At 42.0% G+C, this 22,206-nt stretch overlaps 1 protein-coding gene across 4 annotated transcripts in view; it reads left to right on the top strand.

Annotated features, from left to right (window-relative positions):
• The window catches only part of Alpk1 (alpha kinase 1), a 102,072-nt gene that overhangs the window by 63,562 nt on the left and 16,304 nt on the right, over window positions 1-22,206 (top strand). For 3 of the 4 annotated variants that reach the window (XM_076933242.1, XM_076933241.1, XM_034501260.2), the window contains 2 exons: window positions 11,512-11,710; window positions 21,660-21,719. In XM_076933242.1, coding sequence (XP_076789357.1) covers window positions 11,512-11,710; window positions 21,660-21,719 — 259 coding nt within the window. Of the gene's footprint in view, window positions 1-11,511; window positions 11,711-12,109; window positions 12,156-21,659; window positions 21,720-22,206 lie in introns of those variants that run through there. The other variant, XM_076933243.1, reaches the window with a different exon arrangement.

Below are 22,206 nucleotides of genomic sequence, written 5' to 3'. Positions count from 1 at the left end.
GCGTGGGGGCTGCAAGAACCACACCACCCAAATCTGCACGTAGGACGCAGCACGCTGCCACTTCAAAGGAGAGAGGCTGAGAAAAAGAAAGCGAAGAGGAGTCTCCTGACTTGATGTCCTTGTACTTTGCATCATAGGTTTTGGATAGAGATGCGAGAGGTTCGGGCCCCGAACAGAGCTAAATTATGCAGCTGCAGGGACGCCAGGGCCTCCAGAATAGGATGCTTCGTTTAGATTTTGCACAATGCTATTGAAGTGCTTATTTTCCTCCTGAAGAGACACAAACAGATGCAAACTTCTGTAAACACTTTAGAAATGAATTCAGTGAGTTTGGCCTCTCAGCAGTGCTCAATAGCTGACAGAAAAATGTCTAATTAGTGCAAGTGGAAATAATAGGGCCACTTGGATTCCTTCCATCGTCCTCCAAGTCTCCTTCTCCAAGAAACTCAAAGGCCCTTTTGTCTGGCAGGTCACCCTCTCTCGGGCTTTTGTGCGCCAATCTATTAAGAGTAGAAGGGGAGAAAATAGATTAGGCAATGTTCCCTGCTCAAATATATGGCGCGTTCGTGCGGGATGCAGAATGAGCCTACAGGTGCTGAGGGAGGGGTTCCCGGGTTAGTGACAGAAAAAAAAAAAAAAAAAAAAGTAACGCGCACGCGCACAAGAGTGCTGGGAGGGCTCCTTGGAATAACTAGCTTCCCACTTGCTCCATGAACACAGACTGCAGCTTCCTTTTTCTTTCCCAGTCTCAGAGAGGTTAGTCCTCAGAGTCGGTGAAGGGACAAAAAAAAAAGATGACAAAGACGTGAGGTTTTACCATGTTCCTAGAGAAAACTTATAGATTTAACTTGTCTTTTCTGTTTAAGTATTGAAAGTTCCACTGCAGTTTATACCGGGGTTGGGGGTAGGGCGGGGTGCCTTTTCCATGGGTTTATATTTTGTCACACAAGAAAGTAGGTGAGTGACAGACTTTGATGGTTGGTTGGTTTCCCTCATGATGTCTGTCACCTCATTTATTAAGAAGCCACACCATACTGAGCGCTTGAAGGGCAGTTTTCATAATTTCTGAAACAGCACTGCCAACAGCAACTATCTACACTTCCAAGAGGAGATCGGATTGAAGAGGTTACATCATTTGCAAGGGCAAGGAGGGTAGATACAAAGGCAAGTAGAGAGATACCTCTGCTGACTCAGGGCTTGCCTTGCGTGCATGAGACCCTATGTTTCATTCCCAACACCACAACAAACAAATGAGCCACAGATGCTGTGGCTTCATCTCAGGAATTATATTTTTTCGTAACCTTTGATTTAAATGTTTTTTTTTTTTTACATCTTGCTTTTGCATACCTAATTTTTACTCCACTCTCTGGAACATTATCAAATAAAGCTGTGATAACTGGCTATCCTTTGGGGATTCCTTTCTGTAGATGGTAGAGAACTTCCTTCTTTTGCAACTGGTAACTTCACTTTGTGTTAGTCTTGTAAATTTTAGCTTATAGGATGGTGGGTGTTTTGTAGATTTCTTGACTTTTGTTCTGTGAAGCAGCTTAACTTTCTTGAAACTAGCTTATAAACATCCAGACTTAGACTTTGTCTCGTCTCTAAAGCCAGACCTTGCAGAACATGCTGTCCCATGCTCTGTGAAAGGACAAGACTTACAGAAAGACAAACTGCTTGAGACCTAAAGAGGACTTGAGTTTTCACCCCCAGCACCCATGGGACAAGTCAGTCATAGAGGTGTGTGCTGGCAATCTCAGAACCAGGGAGGGAATCTGCAGGAAGGAACACGATCCCTGGGACTTACTGGCTAATGTATCTAACCAGTCATTGAGCTCCAAATTCAGTGAGAGATCCTGCCTCAAAAAGTAAAGTTGTGAACAAGGAGGAAGATAACTGACCGAGGATGTTGACCTCTGACCTCCACACAAACACATGGATGCCTGCACACCTGTGCACACATAAACATATACACATGAAAAAACACACATATGTAGATATGTGCAGATGAATACATGAGCACACAAAAAGATTCTGTACATCTGTGCCGATGTTGGCACAGGATATAAATTTGGCAGGAATCAGCCTGGATATGTGTTGACGTACAATTGGATAAACAGCATGTGTTATGTACATACATGCAGTAGCACACTGTTCATCCTCAACAGGGGAGGGAATTTGTCCTATCCTATGAGGATGAAACTTAAAGCAATCACACTAAACATGATGCCACAGATAAACCAATGCTACATGATTCTACTAGCTATCTAAAACAATGTAACTCTTAGAAACAGGGGGCAGAATGGTGCTTTTCAGCAATGGAAGAGTTGTTAAATTTGTTTTCTCAAATTCTCAAGATTAAAAAAAAGTCTGTCTTTAGCATAACTGAAGTTTTCACTTTAAAACTGTGAGAGTAAGTGTTGAGAGAGATTAAAACTGAGACAGGTTCCTATTTGGCTCTGATGCATTTGATTTGTAACTTTAAAAAAAAGTCTAACAACAACAAAAAAAACCTGCTTAACCTCTCAGCTCCCTTTTTAGTATCAATTTTAAGACTACTGCAGAGTTCCCGTGAGACTGGAACATGAGGATTTTTTCAGAAAATAGATGTTGCCACTAAGATGAGACCCACTAGTATTAATGTGGAAAGAGTGGGGACCACACCTGGATAAGAGCCTGCCCCCAAACCTAGGTTGTGGAGGCTGCTGCAAGTGCCTGAAGCAAATGGACCCCAAGGAGAAGGGGGCAGAACTATGGGGGGTAGCATGTACTGGAGTGCCATGTCAGAGTACGTCACCGAGGATCCTCTAAGGTACAGGGAAGTGTGCAAGCTGACGGGAAAACAGTGGTTCTGAGCAAGCTACCAGGGCCCCGCAGCGAGAGAAAGTTCAGTCCCTGGGACCTGTAGATGGTAGCCAAAGCGTCCAACCAGAGGACAGTGTTTACATGGTGTCCATAGGAAGGGCTCTGACCAGACACTGGCCATATCAGACAGACCTGGGCATGTGTAAAACTGTCATCTTGCTTTTTGGTCTTTTGAACCTACGCTTCAGGACATTGAGACAACTGACCTCGTCGTGACATTTGTTCCAGTTGTGACGGTTTACTTGAGCAAGAAAAAGCTCAATAACATTTTATATTTGCTTCTTATTGTGGCTGGAAGGAACAAGGCCCAATCAAGTAAACTCACAGTAGAGTGTGCATAATCCTGAAATGAAGATAGGTTGATAAAGGAGAATGTGGCTCCCAGACTGCACTCAGGGAGGGAGGAGCTGGAGCAATGGAGCATCCATGAGAGTGAGTTCTGCTCCTGCAGAGAACCTGGGTTTGGTTCCCACCACCCACATCAGGAGCCCCACAAATGTAGCTCCAGTTCCAAGGGATCTGATGACCTCTTCTAGCTTTGGTGGGCACCTGCATGGGTGTGGTACACACACACACACACACACACACACACACACACACACACACACACTCACACATGACATGTTCTATGCTTAAAATTTATTCTTTATATGGACAACAACTATTCCACTCTTGGCCAGAAAAAAAAGAAAGGTGTGAGTGGCTCCCACCATCTTCCTCAGGGACATACCTCCAATACCAGGATGACCTCCCACTAAGCCTACCTCCTTTTCTATTTTCTATTTATCACTTTCCAGGACCCTACCTGGGAACCAGATCTTTCCCACATAAGCTTTGGGGTCAGAAGACAGTTTCAACATGCATACTCTAGCACAGTGTTAAAACTCTGCAGACCTGTTACTGGGAAGGTTTCATGAGCAGAGAGCACTTTCAATGAGAATGCATCTTTTCTTACTGTTGACAAGAGAAAAATTCTGAGATATTCTAAGTATAAAGACTTATTTTTATTTTGTGCATATGTGGTGTGTGTGCGTGCATGTGTGTGTATGTGTGTGTGCATGTGTGTGTGCATGCATGTGTGTGTGTGTGTGTGTGTGTGTGTGTGTGTATGCAGTCACTGAATCTCCAACTGTAGTTACAGGCTGTTGTGAGCTGCCTAATGTGGTAATGGGAACCAAGCCTGGGTCCTCTGCAAGTTAAGTACATGCTCTTAACTGCTAGGCCATCTCTCAGCCCTGATGTATCCTAAATTTAATTAAAAGAATTCAAGGATGGACAGAAAGGGAAGCAGAGGAGGTTTACTCATCTACAAACTCAGGCCAGGGAGAACAAAAGGCATTCTGTATTTTTTGTTATGTTCTTTAAAACCTTAATTAAAATCCTGTCACCACTGCTAGGTGACACCATTTCTCACTTACAACCCAACCAAGCAAGAGCATAGGTTTCTGCTACCATGGGGCTAGGGTTGGTTCTCCACCTTGTGCTTTTCCATACTTTTTCTTTATAACTAATGTGTAGGCGCCATGTGAATAAATGTGCCTTGCTTGCCAAGGTTTTCATTATAGAAAACTGTCATAGCTTGTGCCCCACTGAACACTCTGCATTTGTTACCTAGACTTCCTGGTGAGAGGGGGTGAACTTGGTGATTTGTCTTGCTAGCATCTCTAACTGCTACTAAGATTCTTCAAGATGACCAACTCTCTGAATTTGGTTGAACTCCTTCAGCATGTTGAGTTACATCTTGCTTAGATCAGCAACTACAGCAATCCTGACTACATCTATTGTACTATTGTACTGACAAGCAGTTTATAGAGTAATTGACATCTCTCAGCCTCCACTAGCTTTTTTTCTTTTTATTAAATTTGATTTATTGGCTATTATGTTTACATTTCAGATGCCATCCCTTTTGCCCATTTTCCCTCCCTAGAGAACCCCTATCCCATTCGCCCTTCTCCTTTTTGCTTTTATACAATTTTTTTAATGTTAATCAAAGGCTTTATAACTTGGGTAATGCTCAATAACAAGATGCCCATACAATCAGAAGTGTAACCCAATACCCAACTTAGATATATCAACGATCTTTGAGTGGCTGAGACACTCGAACATCGGCCACCATGTTCCCCAGCCCCTCCCTCTCTCTCTTGTCACTTAGCTCCTCCTCTCCTTACTCCTCTTCTTCCTCTCCTTACTCCTCCCACCTTAGCTCCTCCTACATATCACCCTTCCTGTTAAAATAAAACTTTTCTCTCAAAATACAAGTAGAGCATAACTATACCAATTTGTGTCACTAAGGTACAAGATAGACCTAATACCCAGTCCATCACTTTGTTGACTAACCAGAACCTCTGTCATCTCTCCTAACTAAAAGACTTAGTTCTGAACCTGGCTTTTTTCTTGGCTTAGAATGAATGTCAGCTGAAAACCATCCTCTCAAATCTTTTCATTCAAAGTAAATAGCCAGGATTGGCTATGAGACTATAAGTCTTCAACCCCATCAGAAATCCAGAATGACCGAGTTAACTGAAATTATGGGAAGCACTAAGCATAGCTTCTAAAACTTAGCCAATTTATAGAGACCGCTGAACACCTGGACAGTCCCTATACTACAAAATGTTGGAGCATCTGATCTTCAGCCTTCTGCCCAGGATCATCTGACAGACCTAGTGATTAAGGGCTGATTACTCTGTCTAGGCAGATATAATCAGTCAACTATTCTGCAATTGTGTCCTTTTCTGGACAGTAATTTGTCTGTAGATGAAAAGAGGTAATTCTTGCCTAGTGGCTGTCTCACCACAACTGGAGTAACTCCAAAGATGTACAATTTCTTCTTAGAATCCAAGACAGGAAGCTGTCAGGAGCAGACAGGTCTCTAATCAAAATGAACATTAATACAGAAATGTTTGTAACATCAATTCTGTGGACTTCTAACATTTTGAAAAGCAACTATCCATGTAAGACAATCTGGACTGTTGTCTGTTAACTCCTCTCAGCTATTTCTAAATAAAATATAGAAAACACCCTAACAATAAACTCAGAGCTATGAGTTTGCTATAGGCCCTTAACTCACAGGCTAACCATCTCAAATCACTTAGAAAAGTTAAAGAAGGACTGAGTCTAAGCCTTGTATTCCTAAATGTGTTATATAGGCACAATGCCTATGAGAGTAACAATATTAATCTCACTTTTATATCAAGTACGAAACTCATACCAATGAAAACCTTAAATTTGAAATCAAAGTAAATTTTGTACCATTTAAGAAATCATAACTTCGTCTTAATAACAATTACACATATTACTACCAATAGGTTATGGCTATGCAATAAATCCTAGCTAATCCTCCCTGTTCCAACAAAACCATTACTTTTCCCTAGAAAGACAGCCCAATATTAACACCCTCAGTCCCCAAGCCCAGGGAATAGGGGCGCCAACTCTTCATTAACTTCTTCAAGCTAATTATGGATGTTGAGATGTTAGAAGAGGGGCGGGGGGTGGGGGGAGAGTAAATTGATAAGCCTCTGACACTGTGTCTTCACTGCATCCAGCTGGAATTCCAGGACACCAGAGGTTCCAGCAGGTCTGCTCAGCTTGCTTGTTGAGTAGATACACCAAGGCTGTGTATTCTGCAATATACAATTCTCAAAACAAATTTTAGTATGAAGATAACTTTTGGTTTGAATTGTGGAATCTAGTCTTCTAGCGGCCTGCCTCTCTCATGTCTAATCCATATAATTCTGAAAGTTTCTATGAGGGTGTGCTCCCACCATCCTCCCATTCCTGCCTCCCTGCTCTCAAAATTCCCCAACACTAGGGAATCCAAACTTTCAGGCACCAAGGCCCTCCACTTCCACTGAGGCCTGGCAAGGCCACCCTCAACTACCTATACAGGTGGAGCCATGAGTCCCTCCCTTTGTGTTCTCAGGATGGAGATTTTAGAATGGCTACTCCAGCTTGTTTCTTAGGACCATTTGCTTGAAAACTTGTTTTCCAGCCTTTTACTCTAAGGTAGAGTCTGTCTTTGTCACTGAGGTGGGTTTCCTGTATGCAGCAAAATGCTGGGTCCTGTTTACATATCCAGTCCATTAGTCTATGCCTTTTAATTGGGGAATTGAGTCCATTGATGTTAAGAGATATTAAGGAACAGTGATTGTTGCTTCCTGTTATTTTTGTTATTAGAGGTGAAGTTATCTTTGTGTGGCTATCTTCTTTTGGATTTGTTAGAAGAGAATTACTTTCTTGCTCTTTCTAGGGTATAATTTCCCTCCTTGTATTGGAGCTTTCCTGCTATTATCCTTTGCATTAGCTGGGCTTGTGGAAAGATATTGTGTAAATTTGGTTATGTCATGGAATATCTTGGTTTCTCCATCTATGGTAATTGAGAGTTTTTCTGGGTATAGTAGCCTTGGCTGGCATTTATGTTCTCTTAGGGTCTGTATGACATCTGTCCAGCATCTTCTAGCTTTTATAGTATCTGGTGAGAAGTCTGGTGTAATTCTGATAGGTCTGCCTTTATATGTTACTTAGCCTTTTTCCCTTACTGCATTCAATATTTTTTCTTTGTTTTGTGCACTTGGTGTTTTGACTATTATGTGACAGGAGGTATTTCTTCTCTGGTCTAGTCTATTTGGCGTTCTATAAGCTTCTTGTATGTTTATGGGCACCTCATTCTTCAGGTTAGGGAAGTTTTCTTCTATAATTTTGTTGAAGATATTTATTGGCCCTTTAAGTCAGGAATCTTCACTCTCATCTATACCTATTATCCTTAGGTATGGTCTTCTCATTGTGTCCCGGATTTCCTGAATGTTTTGTGTTAATACCTTTTTGCATTTTGCAGTTTCTTTGACAGTTGTGTCAATATTTTCTATGGTATCTTCTGCATCTGAGATTCTCTCTTCTATCTCTTGTATTCTGTTTGTGATGCTTGTGTCTATGACTCCTTATTTCTTTCCTAGGTTTTCTATCTCCAGGGTAGTCTCCCTTTGGGATTTCTTTATTGTTTTTACTTCCATTTTCATGTCCTGGGTGGTTTTGTTCAATTCCTTCAACTGTTTGGTTATGTTCTCTTGTAATACTTTAAGGGATTTTTGTGTTTCCTCTTTAAAGGCTGCTACCTGTTTACCTGTGTTCTCCACAAATTCTTTGAGATTGTTATTTATGTCCTTCTTAAAATCCTCTATCATCATCATTAGAAGTGATTTTAAATCTGAATCCTGCTTTCCTAGTGGATATGGGGAATTCAGAACTTTCTTGTGTGGGAGAACTAGGTTCTAATGATGCCAAGTACCCTGGGTTGCTGATGCTTATGTTCTTGTATTTTCCTTTCCCCATCTGAATCTCCCTAGTGCTACCTGCCCTGTCCCTGACTGGAACCTGTCTTTCCTGTTATCTTGGTTGTATCAGAACTGTGTAGAGTGGGTGTTACTACTGGCGTTAGAGCTGGGGCCCAAGATCTGCTCAGTGCTCAGGTGCAGACAGGAAGGAACCATTGCTCCAGGCCAGGAGTGACTTCCTGGGTTCTAGTGGGTCCCAGTTACTCACTGTTTGGGGTGGGTATTGCTTTCTCCTTACCTAAAATACTACCTGGGTTAGAGCTCCTGGGAGGCTAGCTTCCTCTGGGTTCTGTGAGATTGGGGGCTCTTCCTCTAGCTTTCTTAATACTAAGGAGTAGGAGCTTGGTTGATCTGACCCTGGCTCTCTTGTGTTCACTCAAGCTCAGGCTCTTGTATTCACTCAAGCTAGGCCCAGGGCTTCTAAACATAACTTCTTTGAGCCTCCAGGTTTCCCTCTTGTAAATGAGATTGATAATGGAATCTGCCTGGGGGGCTGGAGGCTGCTGTTGTAACTGGACAAATTGTCCACAGAATTTACTTAGTGCTTGCCTGTTCCCTAGTTTAGTACATCAAGGGTTAAGACTTAGAGTGTTGTGAAGCTAGCAGTGCTGAGTGCGTAGCTTGTTGAGGTCAGAAATCACTTCCTGTGCTTTCTAGGCTTCATCTGGGAGCAACACTGCCTAGAAAAGTCCTGAGTGAATTCCGTTCAGAACACACAGAAACTGGTGATGCCCTCACTTAGACTGACATAGTGATTCTCTCGGCCTTTCTAATGCTGCTTTCGTGCAGTTTATGTCATGGTGACCCCCAACCATAAAATTATTTTCATTGTTACTTCGTAACTGTAATTTTGCCACTGTTATGAATTGTCTTAGTTAGGGTTTTACTGCTGTGAACAGACACCATGACCAAAGCAACTCTTAAAAAGAGCATTTAATTGGGTCTGGCTTACAGGTTCAGAGTTTCAGTCCATTATCGCCAAGGCAGGAGCATGGCAGCATCCAGGCATGCATGGTGCAGGAGCTGTAAGTTCTACATCTTCATCTGGAGGCTGCTAACAGAATACTGACTTCTAGGCAGCTACGATGACGGTCTTAAAGCCCACACCCAAAGTGACACACCTACTCCAACAAGGCCACACCTTCTAATAGTGCCACTCCGTGATCCAAGCATATACAAACTATCACATGAATCATAATGAATCTGTGTTTTATGGTGATCTCAGTTGACCCCCGTGAAAGAATTGTTTGGCCCACTCCCCAAAGGGGTCTCGTGACCCACAGGTTGCAAAACACTGCTCTAACAGATGATAGTGTTTTCCATAGAAATACACCTTTTAAATTTTTTTTGTCTTTCCTTTTTTTTCTAAAAAAGAGAATCTCTAGCCTATGTCTACCTCTAACTTACCATGTAGCCAAAGGTGACACTGAACATTGGCTACCACATCCAGTGTATGCAGTGCTGAGGTTCAAACCCAGGGCTTCGTGTGTGCCAGCTAAGCAAGCATGCTAACAACTGAGCCCAGCCTTTGTTTTCACTTCTCTCTCATGTTCCACTTACAAGTCACAATTGTTTTTCCCTTTGCTATACACATTTATTTGTGATCTATATTAACAGGACAACAAAAACCAAATTTAATTTTTGAGCTAATATACTGTCTCTTAATTAAAATATATGTAATAAGGGTGGGTGTGACGCCACATATCAGTAAACAAAACACTTGGGAAGTTGAAGTAGGAGAGGGGATCAGGAATCCAAACCAGCGGATGTCAAATATACGTGTATGATCTGCCCAGACTCTTGGCTGTTGTACCAGCTCCGCCACAGACCAATCAGTGCAGGGTCATTCCGTCTTTGTTAGGAAAGCCTCAGTCTGCAGTAAAGGTCAGTTGGAATGAACGCCAGGGCAACGTACTCAGCCCTAAAAATGGGCAGATACCACCGAGCTCAGGGATCACTTCAGAAGGATTGTAGGAGCCAGAGGCAGTCAAACAGTGTTTGCTGGACATGGCAGAGCTGTTGCACATATAAGCTCACAGCAGCGGTGACTCTGTACACAATACCTGCACGTGACCAGGCTAGCCAGAATCCCAGCATGCACCGGTGAGGAAGTGGATCATAAAGTTCCATCGCTAGCTGAGGAACTATTGGCAATGGATGGTTGTTGGGGGACAGAGCCTTTTCTTCCGGAATGTGGTCCCTGGCCATGCTCCAGTGGTTTGTCCAGCACCCATGCACCCATGCACTCTAAGTGGAGGAGGCTGCTTAAAAGAAGAGCTCACAAAGAAAGAGTGGGGAGGGGAGAAGTTGGAAGATGGTGAGGGGTGGATTCAATCAAAACACAGTATATGCATACATAAAATTCTCTCTCTCCTCTCTCTCTCTCTCTCTCTCTCTCTCTCTCTCTCTCTCTCTCTCCCCCTCCCCCCCCCGCCCCGCCCCCGCTCCCTCTCTCGCGCTCCCCCTCCCTCTCTCTCTCTCTCTCTCTCTCTCTCTCTCTCTCTCTCTCCCTCTCCCCCTTCTTCTCTCTCTCTCTCTCTCTCTCTCTCTCTCTGTATGTGTGCGCACACCCAATAAATGAAAGTAGGTGTTACAAACTGGGTGAAAAGCTCTCGATGATACAGTTTATGTCATGGTGACCCCCAACCATAAAATTATTTTCATTGCTACTTCGTAACTGTAATTTTGCCACTGTTATGGCAATGATGCCTAAAACTAAGAAGACCAGGGATGGTACATCTGGTATGAGTGATCGCATTAATGAGAGACAGAAAGGGAAAAAAATCCAGGCAAGATGAAGAATCAATTCATATCTATGTATGCATAAAAGGGGCACACACCAGCTTAGATGGGATCTTACCTAAATCGTTGTCATCGAGAAGGGAAATGAGAGTGTCGAGTCGGGGGAGAACAGAAAGAAATCTGGTAAGGAGTTGAGAAATGGTATACTTTAAGTCTATGATATATATGTGTGTATATATATATATAATATATTAAATTAATATATACACATATATATCATATATATTAATTTAATATAATATATTATATATAATATATATTAATTTAAAAAGAAATACGCACTTCCCACTGGTATGGTTTTAGACATAGAAGGAAAATCCTATGAAGACTTTTATCAAGCAAATTGAACTTTTCCCTGATTATTTTCTTTCTTGGGATTTTATCGCTTACTAAAATATGCTACAGGCTTGGTTCTTGTTTTAATGAGAAGTACCTAGATGGCTAGGCTTGGAGCAGGGCGGCCTTCTTTGGGGGCCTGCGGTGTTGTCTGGTTCATTTTGTCCTGTGGCTGCTTCTCCAGGCGGCCTTGCGAGCCTCCATCCTTGTCCAGGACTGCGCTGCCGCCGCTGCTATTGTCTTCTTGATGGACCGGTTCCTGTATGGACTCGACGTCTCGGGAAAACTCCTGCAGGTCGCCAAAGGCTTGCACAAGCTGCAGCCCTCAACGCCCATCGCCCCGCAGGTGGTCATCCGCCAAGCCCGGGTCTCCGTCAACTCAGGTGGGCTCCATCGCTTGGCGCCGGCTGGTCCCCAGCCCGCTTGCTCCCGGCTACTTGACCTCTACGGGCGCCCACGGGCGCCTGCGGGCACCGGCGGGTGCCACTTCTGCCTCCCCAGCCCGCGCTGCCCCTGCACCCGCCTCTCGGCAGGCACAAAGGCCTGGCGTAAAGGGTTTCAGAGCCAAAAGCAGTAGAGAAAATTGTGAAAGGGTGTGGAAAATACTAATTGGAGCCTTTGTCTGCTAACAAATCTGTCCCGCTGCTTTCAAACAGGGGCATCTGAATTGCTATACTTCTGACCAAGAGCCTTTAAAAAGCAGATTAGAAATCGACTCCTTTCTCTTGGCGCTCCTGTCTCCTTTCTGTAGGGCCACTTGACTAAGCCAACAATGGAGCTGACAGCCCACTGAAGCAATTTGAGGGGTTTTCATCATTGAGAACACCGGTACAGTACCTGATTAGGGTTGAAAGTATCTTTTTTTCCCCCTGTCACTTTGAATGAAATGAAAACTGAGCCTGACAGGCCAACTTAAGACGTAGAAGGGGAGTATGGGTAGGGTGGGGGCTGGGTGTGGGGGCGGGACAGGCCGCTCCCACACAGGACTGGAATTATTTGAATTACTTATAATCTGCAAATTTAGAAACATTGGAGTGAAGAGTATGAAAACAGAAGTTGAATCGCCCCTCTAGAAAACGACCATCCCCCCTACCCCCACCCCCACCCCTTTTTTTTTTCTAAATCTCAGCTATTGCTATTATTTTAGTACTCTGATCTTTAGAGGCTAAAGTTTCTTTGCTTCATTTCTTTTGAAAGGGAGCTGCAGTAACTACCTATATTTAGTTATGCAGTAGTTAAATGGGACAACTGTCTGATGCAGAAGGGACAGAGATAAGATAGCACCGGAGAAAGTGGGCCTGTGGAGATTGTTGTTTCAAAGGTACAGCTCTGTGCAGAGCCACTTGCCTGGCATAGGTAAAGCCCTGAGTCTGTCCAAGCACCATGAAAGCTCATGTCCACTCTGGCAAGTTCTAACTGCATAGAAAGTGTGCTTGGGTCTTATTCTTGACTTTTCCAGAGTAACTTCATAGAAAGCTGAACAGTGGGGGAAATGTCTACTTTCAGATGTCCCTAAGGCATTAATGGGGTTTGGTGCATGAGTGGAACCTACCAATAAACGTGGTTTCTGGTGGTATCCAAGGACAGTGGCCTGTGAAGAGCTTGCTGTGGGGGACAGGCAGGCGATGCTACAGGCAACAGCAGAGTTCTAATGTAGGCTCCCACCACATTGTCCTTGCAAGAGAGTGATGCCTCATGCTTTGTGTACACAGATTTGCTGTGATATGGTATGAAAACAGAGGTCAAATGATAGGCAGATATGTCCACAGCTTTGTCTTTTTTATGGTTTTACATTTTCATTGTTTTTAAATTTTCTATTCTTTCTGTATGTTATGCCCTGATCCCCCCCCCCCCACGCACACACACATACACATTCCAAAATGTATTCTAGATATCAAAATAGCAGGTGTCAGGAAGACAAGCAAACACTCCCTGGGCCTGCTGCTCAGCTCACTCTGAGTCAGGAAGCAAACATTTCAAACCACAGTGGCAAAGGAAGTCACAGACTTCTGGTTCCATAAAGATGGAGGGCTGAGCCAGTGCAGAACCTTCCCCATTACAAACATGTAAACTGTTTGTACAAACTGTGAGGTCAAGATTTTTAAGTACCGGCGATAGAGTGGGCGCTCAGGGTCAGAACCTTGGACTATGGCTCACAACACACATCCAAAGGCATTTGTGTGGAACATGGTCCTAAGGAAAGGGATTGTGGTTTGCATCCCTGTGCAAAGGCTGGATCCTGAGTCACACAGGTAAAGAACAGATGCAGAAAAGTGGAATTCCTAAGGCTGTAGAAGAAGACATGGTGGCGCTCCCAGACACTGTGAAGAAGTTACAAGGAAGGCTGCTCTCTGCCCAAGCTCTGTGTTAGAGATAACACACACAAACTTTGCAAAATAAATAAAAATCCCAAGTCTGTGCTGCATGCAAGAGAGAAGTTTGAACTTATCTGAACCAGAAAGTTAGAACTCTCTACCCAGTATAAAAATAATAGTAATTATTATTATTATTATTATTATTATTATTTTATACTATTATTTTTATTAATATATAATATTATTATATATTATTATCAAGAATGAGGTCCATACTTCTGAGGTCCATGAGTATAAACTGTGCTGTGGAAGAACAGCCACACACCAGTTTATGAGAGCCCACAGCAAAGTATCCTTGGTGAGTGATAACTTTCTATTAAAATTCACAAGGAGAAAAGAAAGAAAGAAAAGAAAAGAAAAGGAAAGAAAGAAAGAAAGAAAGAAAGAAAGAAAGAAGGGAGTAAGTGTGGGATCAATACTATGTACAGTAAAGAGAGAAAGCAAGATTCAGAAATGAAAGAAAACATACAGAATAAAGAGACTCAGTCTTAAAATTAGTATGCTCAAAAGAGTATGATGTAACAATGACAGAAAATGAATTTATTAATCTGCAGAAGAAAAAAAACACTAAGTAAATCAGGCATACATACTGACTGGATCAGCCAGTAATACTATATACTTGAAGATCAAAGGGTTGTTTATTGCCAGTTTGGGCTATGAGACCCTGTCTCAAAATCAACACACAAACAAACAAAAAATAGCTGCTGAATTTACAGTTCTATGTAGTTATCAGCCATTAGTTACAGGGGGAGAATAATTCAAAAGCAAGCATATCACACATGTGCTGTTGGTTTTTGTTTCATTTGCTCCCTAACGATGGGATAAAAAATTTAATTAAAACAGTGTCTGGAACACTGGTTTCTGTGGGAGATAGGGTCATATATTAGATATTCTACATATCAATGTTTACATTACAATTCATAAAAGTAGCAAATTAAAGTTATGATGCAGCAACAAAATAATTTTATGGTTGAGGGTCACCATAACATGAGGAGCTGTATTAAAGAATTGCAGCATTACTAAGGTTGAGAGCTACTGGTCCAAAGAACTGGTGAGCCCAGAAGCTCTCCCCACAGATGGACCAGGCTTCTAGCATCTCATGGCTGAGAAGGATGCCCAACTGCTGAAAAGTACTGAGGTCATAGCAAGACAAAAAAAAAGTGAAGTAAAAGGGAAACGTATTTTAAAAAATAAAGTTTCAAAAGTTATGCACTTGCTGGGCAATTGACAATCAAGTCTTCCGGTCTGCTTTTAATCCATTCATGAAAAGGAGCAGCTACTGGAGCTCTGGAGCAGTGCTACGTGACTTCCACATGTCTGTGACACTCTGGGGATGTGATGAAGTAACATCAGATCAGAGTTCTGCCTCTGAAGGTCTGGGGCTGATGCTGCTCACTGGGGGAGCCAGGTCCAGCTGACATCATGTGCCCACTGTGCCCCTTGCTCTGTAACTGGTAACAGCATGGAAAGGAAGATGCACTTCCTAGGGCAGGTTCCCTAGATGCTCCGGCCCTGACCTCATTTCCTGTGTTCCTGCAACAGCTTTAACAGCAGGAGGGGAAGACATAGAACCAAACATTAAACGTAAAGAATATCCAGAGAATTGAGTAAGGAGATGCAAAAGTGAAGGAGAAATCTGAAAGCTAAAAGAGAATTAGAAACAATAAATAATACATAAGCATAAGAGGATTTACAGAAGAATCAAGTAGATCTAGAAGTGAGACAAAACTGGACCTGGTGTGGTAAAACTGCAAAAAAATAAACAATCTTAAAGGAAATAGGAAGAAAAACCAAAACATTAACATGAAAAACATAATTAGACTTGACTAAAAGCATTATATCAGAAATAGCCCATAGTGAGCTGGAAGAATGGCCCAATAGTTAAAACTGCATGCTGCTCTTGCAGAGGACCTGGGTTCAGGTCCCAACATCCATGTTAGGTGGCTCAAAACCATCTGTAACTCTAGCGCCAGGGTATCTGATGCCCCCTTCTGGCTTATGTGGGCATCTGCCCTCACATGCATATACCCTGCCACTCCCACCACCCTCCCCAAACATACATGCACATTCAACATAATTAGAAATAAATGTTTCACAGACATGGTGACACATACACCTTTAATCTCAACACTCAGGAGGCAGAGACAAACAGATTTCTGAGTTTGAGCTAGCCTGGTCTATATGCAGAGATCCAGGCCAGCCAGTGCTACTTAGTAAAATCCTGTCTGAAAACATCAACAACAAAAATTTTAAAAAACAAACAAAAATATAAGAAATAGTCAGAAGGAGAACAACAACAACTCCAGAAAGCATTGGAATCAACACAAATCTAAGACAAAGTAACTTGAACCTAGAATTTTATAACCAGCAAAACTATCATTTAAAAGTGTGGGCAAAGCAGACATTTTAGAAGATGATTTTCCTAAGAAGAAAATTAAACGCAGAAAGATGGACCTTTTACTGTGCAAACTAGGTAAGTTGCACAGTGTCTATTAGACCATGTGTTACTGCTAAAACAGGTCACAAGGCCAGATCATGGTCAGGAAGAAAGAAAATGAACTCTGATCTGGATAGTGGCGGAGGAATATGGATGGAAGGTAACACTGCAATCTTTAGAAACACAACTGACACAACCAGTCTGTGTGATTAGAGAAAGCTGTAGGAGACATGACATTTGGAAGTATATTTTTTTCTTGTTTGTTTCTTTGTTTGTTTGTTTTAAATATATGTGTATGAGTGCAGGTACTCATAGAGGTCAGAATTGGGCATCACATACCCCTAGAGCTGGAGTTACAAGAGACTGTGAGCCACCCAGCATGGGTCTGGGACCTGAAATCTACAAGAGCAACAAGTTATTTTAACCCAGTGGTTCTCAGCCTGTGGGTCACCTACGACCATCAGAAAATACAGATATTTATATAACATTTATAACAGTAGCAAAATTAGTTATAGAGCAGCAATGAAAATGATTTTATGGTTGGGGCCACCAAAACATGAGAAACTGTAATTATTATTACTATATAAATACAATTTTGTTGGTTCATTTACATTTTATGTAGAGAGTCATAAATGGAAAGCCTATTTTACGTTTTGCATAGCATGTGATGTATGTAATTCCTGGCCTAATTTTAGAGTTTGAAATGGTGGCAGAGTCACAATACATAGATTTAAGTTCTTCAGTGATAAGGAAGTACATTCAGGTCATAGCATTAAGAAAGCTGAGAACCACTGTTTTAACCTCTAGCTCTATGACCGTCACATTCAAAGGAAGAGTAAGAGGAAGGGAAGAGGGAAGGGAAAATCTTGGAGACATTTGGAATAATGACATTCCAGGCCCAAATAATTATGAGTCTGATGACCTAGATGTGAAAGCTAGGCTTAGAGATCACAAGAGCCACAGAGCAGCAACTGTGACAGAGCAAGATGAAAAAGACAAGAGAGAACTCGAGTGTTAGCACAAAGCAAGGGGAGAGTCCAGGCTGGGTGGGGCTTCAGGTCAGGTGGAAGGATACGGTGATTAATGAACAAGCTGCTGAGTTCCTGCTTATGAAAAGCAGCCACCTTTTGGATAAGGCAACCAAAACAAACAAAATAATTTGAAAAAATAATAAAGATAACTCCAAATCGGGAGGATAGGGAGGGATATTGTATGTAAATTGTGCTGTTCTCAGGCAGCTATAATCTTTTGTGGTACAGCTTTCACAGAGAAGACATGCCACCTTTGACCAGGGCTTGCCTCTGCCATTCAGCATTTCTGTATTGATAAAGTGTGCTTGCCTGTGTGTGTGTGTGTGTGTGTGTGTGTGTGTGTGTGTGTGTGTGTATGATTACCTCTTCAGATACTATATAACTTCACAGTTTACCAATTTTAGAAACACATTTTTCTTTCTCAGTTTTTTCTTTTTTTTTATTTTTTATTGGATATTTGATTTACATTTCAGATGCCATCCCCTTTCTTCATTTTCCCTCCCTAGAAAACTCCTATCTTACCAACCCTTCTCCTTTTTGCTTTTATGCATTTTTTAAAGGTTAATCACGGGCTTTATAAGTTTGCTAATGCTCAATAACAAGATGCCCATACAATCAGAAGTGTAACCCAATACCCCACCCTACATATATCAACTATCTTTGACTGGCAGAGACACGTGAACATCCGCCTTCATGTTCATCTCTCTCTCTCTCTCTCTCTCTCTCTCTCTCTCTCTCTCTCTCTCTCTCTCTCTCTCTCTCTCCTCCTAGCTCCTCCTCTCCTAGCTCCTCCTCTCCTTACTCCTCCTCTCCTTACTCCTCCTCTTCCTCTTCTTACTTCTCCCACCTTAGCTCCTCTACATATCACCCTTCCTGTTAAAATAAAACTTTTCTCTCAAAATACAAGTAGAGCATAACTATACCAATTTGTGACAGTAAGGTACAAGATAGACCTAATACCAGTCCATCATTTTGTTGACTAACCAGAACCTCTGTCATCTCTCCTAACTAAAATATTTAGTTCTGAACCTGGCTTTTTTTTTCTTGGCTTTAGAATGAATGTCAGCTGAAAAGCATCCTCTCAAATCTTTTCTCTCAAAGTAAATAGCCAGAATTGGCTATGAGACTATAAGTCTTCAACCCCATCAGAAATCCAGAATGACCGAGTTAACTGAAATTATGGGAAGCACTAAGCATAGCTTCTAAAACTTAGCCAATTTATAGAGACCGCTGAACACCTGGACAGTCCCTATACTACAAAATGTTGGAGCATCTGATCTTCAGCCTTCTGGCCCAGGATCATCTGACAGACCTAGTGATTAAGGGCTGATTACTCTGTCTAGGCAGATATAATCAGTCAACTATTCTGCAATTGTGTCCTTTTCTGGACAGTAATTTGTCTGTAGATGAAAAGAGGTAATTCTTGCCTAGTGGCTGTCTCACCACAACTGGAATAACTCCAAAGATGTACAATTTCTTCTTAGAATCCAAGACAGGAAGCTGTCAGGAGCAGACAGGTCTCTAATCAAAATGAACATTAATACAGAAATGTTTGTAACATCAATTCTGTGGACTTCTAACATTCTGAAAACCAACTATCCATGTAAGACAATCTGGACTGTTGTCTGTTAACTCCTCTCAGCTATTTCTAAATAAAATATAGAAAACACCCTAACAATAAACTCAGAGCTATGAGTTTGCTATAGGCCCTTAACTCACAGGCTAACCATCTCAAATCACTTAGAAAAGTTAAAGAAGGACTGAGTCTAAGCCTTGTATTCCTAAATGTGTTATATAGGCACAATGCCTATGAGAGTAACAATATTAATCTCACTTTTATATCAAGTACGAAACTCATACCAATGAAAACCTTAAATTTGAAATCAAAGTAAATTTTGTACCATTTAAGAAATCATAACTTCGTCTTAATAACAATTACACATATTACTACCAATAGGTTATGGCTATGCAATAAATCCTAGCTAATCCTCCCTGTTCCAACAAAACCATTACTTTTCCCTAGAAAGACAGCCCAATATTAACACCCTCAGTCCCCAAGCCCAGGGAATAGGGGCGCCAACTCTTCATTAACTTCTTCAAGCTGATTATGGGCGTTGAGATATTAGAAGAGGGGCAGGGGGAAGAGTAAATTGATAAGCCTCTGACACTGTGTCTTCACTGCATCCAGCTGGAATTCCAGGACACCAGAGGTTCCAGCAGGTCTGCTCAGCTTGCTTGATGAGTAGATACACCAAGGCTGTGTATTCTGCAATATACAATTCTCAAAACAAATTTTAGTATCAAGATAATTTTTTGTTTGAATTCTGGAATCTAGTCTTCTGGAAGCCTGCCTCTCTCATGTCTAATCCATATAATTCTGAAAGTTTCTATGAGGGTGTGCTCCCACCATCCTCCCATTCCTGCCTCCCTGCTCTCAAAATTCCCCAACACTAGGGAATCCAAACTTTCAGGCACCAAGGCCCTCCACTTCCACTGAGGCCTGGCAAGGCCACCCTCAACTACCTATACAGGTGGAGCCATGAGTCCCTCCCTTTGTGTTCTCAGGATGGAGATTTTAGAATGGCTACTCCAGCTTGTTTCTTAGGACCATTTGCTTGAAAACTTGTTTTCCAGCCTTTTACTCTAAGGTAGAGTCTGTCTTTGTCACTGAGGTGGGTTTCCTGTATGCGGAAAAATGCTGGGTCCTGTTTACATATCCAGTCCATTAGTCTATGCCTTTTAATTGGGGAATTGAGTCCATTGATGTTAAGAGATATTAAGGAACAGTGATTGTTGCTTCCTGTTATTTTTGTTATTAGAGGTGGAATTATCTTTGTGTGGCTATCTTCTTTTGGATTTGTTGGAAGAGAATTACTTTCTTGCTCTTTCTAGGGTATAATTTCCCTCCTTGTATTGGAGCTTTCCTGCTATTATCCTTTGCATTAGCTGGGCTTGTGGAAAGATATTGTGTAAATTTGGTTATGTCATGGAATATCTTGGTTTCTCCATCTATGGTAATTGAGAGTTTTGCTGGGTATAATATCCTGGGCTGGCATTTATGTTCTCTTAGGGTCTGTATGACATCCGTCCAGGATCTTCTAGCTTTTATAGTCTCTGGTGAGAAGTCTGGTGTAATTCTGATAGGTCTGCCTTTATATGTTACTTAGCCTTTTTCCCTTACTGCATTTAATATTCTTTCTTTGTTTTATGCACTTGGTGTTTTGATTATTATGTGACAGGAGGTATTTCTTCTCTGGTCTAGTCTATTTGGCTTTCTATACGCTTCTTGTATGTTGACGGGCACCTCATTCCTTAGGTTAGGGAAGTTTTCTTCTATAATTTTGTTGAAGATATTTATTGGCCCTTTAAGTCAGGAATCTTCACTCTCATCTATACCTATTATCCTTAGGTATGGTCTTCTCATTGTGTCCCGGATTTTCTAAATGTTTTGTGTTAATACCTTTTTGCATTTTGCAGTTTCTTTGACAGTTGTGTCAATATTTTCTATGGTATCTTCTGCATCTGAGATTCTCTCTTCTATCTCTTGTATTCTGTTTGTGATGCTTGTGTCTATGACTCCTTATTTCTTTCCTAGGTTTTCTATCTCCAGGGTAGTTTCCCTTTGGGATTTCTTTATTGTTTTTACTTCCATTTTTTATGTCCTGGGTGGTTTTGTTCAGTTCCTTCACCTGTTTGGTTGTGTTCTCTTGTAATTCTTTAAGGGATTTTTGTGTTTCCTCTTTAAAGGCTTCTACCTGTTTACCTGTGTTCTCCACAAATTCTTTGAGATTGTTATTTATGTCCTTCTTAAAATCCTCTATCATCATCATTAGAAGTGATTTTAAATCTGAATCCTGCTTTCCTAGTGATATGGGGAATTCAGAACTTTCTTGTGTGGGAGAACTAGGTTCTAATGATGCCAGGTACCCTGGGTTACTGATGCTTATGTTCTTGCCCTTGCCTTTTGCCATCTGTATCTCCTTAGTGCTACCTGCCCTGTCCCTGACTGGAACCTGTCTTTCCTATTATCTTGGTTGATTCAGAACTGTGTGGAGTGGGTGTTACTACTGGGGTTAGAGCTGGGGCCCAAGATCTGCTCAGTGCTCAGGTGCAGACAGGAAGGAACCAGTGCTCTGGGCCAGGAATGATTTCCTGGGTCCTAGTGGGTCCAAGTTACTCCATTTGGGGGCGGGTGTTGCTGTCTCCTTACCTAAGATACTGCCCGGGTTAGAGCCCCTGGGAGCCCTGCTTCCTCTGGGTTCTGTGAGATTGAGGGCAGAGCTGCCTCCCAGGATTTGCTCAGTATTTGGTCCCAGACCAGGACTCTCAGTTTTATATATGATGTAGTCATTGATTTAAATGTTAAATCTGAGTGTTTCCCAAAGAGGACGGGGTCCCTGTAATGACACATCAATCCTAGAGCAGAAACTATAATTAAGTATGCGGATGTTTGAAACCAATGCCATGCTGTGTGCTTGCCTATTCTCAGGGAAACTGTTGAAGGCAGAGTACATCCTGAGCAGCCTGATAAGCAACAGCGGAGCAACTGGTAAGCGTTGCAAGTTCTGAGTGGCACATTTTTCCAAAAAAAAACATTGAACACAGCTTTAAGGGAACTTTTTGAGTTCAGTGGGCTCAGATACAGTGGCTCTTGGTTCTTGAAATTTGTGGTCAGCTCTAAAAGGAAGACAGGCTGAGATATGGATACATCCCTTCATTTGTGGCCCCCAGCACTAAGCCACAGTGTCCTCGTATTCTGTCTTCTACACTATACACACCAGACAAAGCCCGGGTTAGAGCTCCTGGGAGTCCTGCTTCCACTGGGTTCTGTGAGATTGGGGACAGAGCTGCAGTCCAGGATCTGCTCAGTGTTTGGGCCCAGACCAGGACTCTCAGTTTTATATATGATGTAGTTATTGATTTAAATGTTAAATCTGAGTGTTTCCCAAAGAGGACACACACAAACACATACCCTACACAACCCCTCACACAACACAAACACCCCACATACATACACACACACACACATACACACA

Source organism: Arvicanthis niloticus, chromosome 4 (assembly GCF_011762505.2).
Source record: "Arvicanthis niloticus isolate mArvNil1 chromosome 4, mArvNil1.pat.X, whole genome shotgun sequence".
In the NCBI taxonomy this organism is placed as follows: Eukaryota; Metazoa; Chordata; class Mammalia; order Rodentia; family Muridae; genus Arvicanthis; species Arvicanthis niloticus.
The sequence above is the reverse complement of the archived record's forward strand: the minus strand, read 5'-3'. Positions and strand labels throughout refer to the sequence as shown.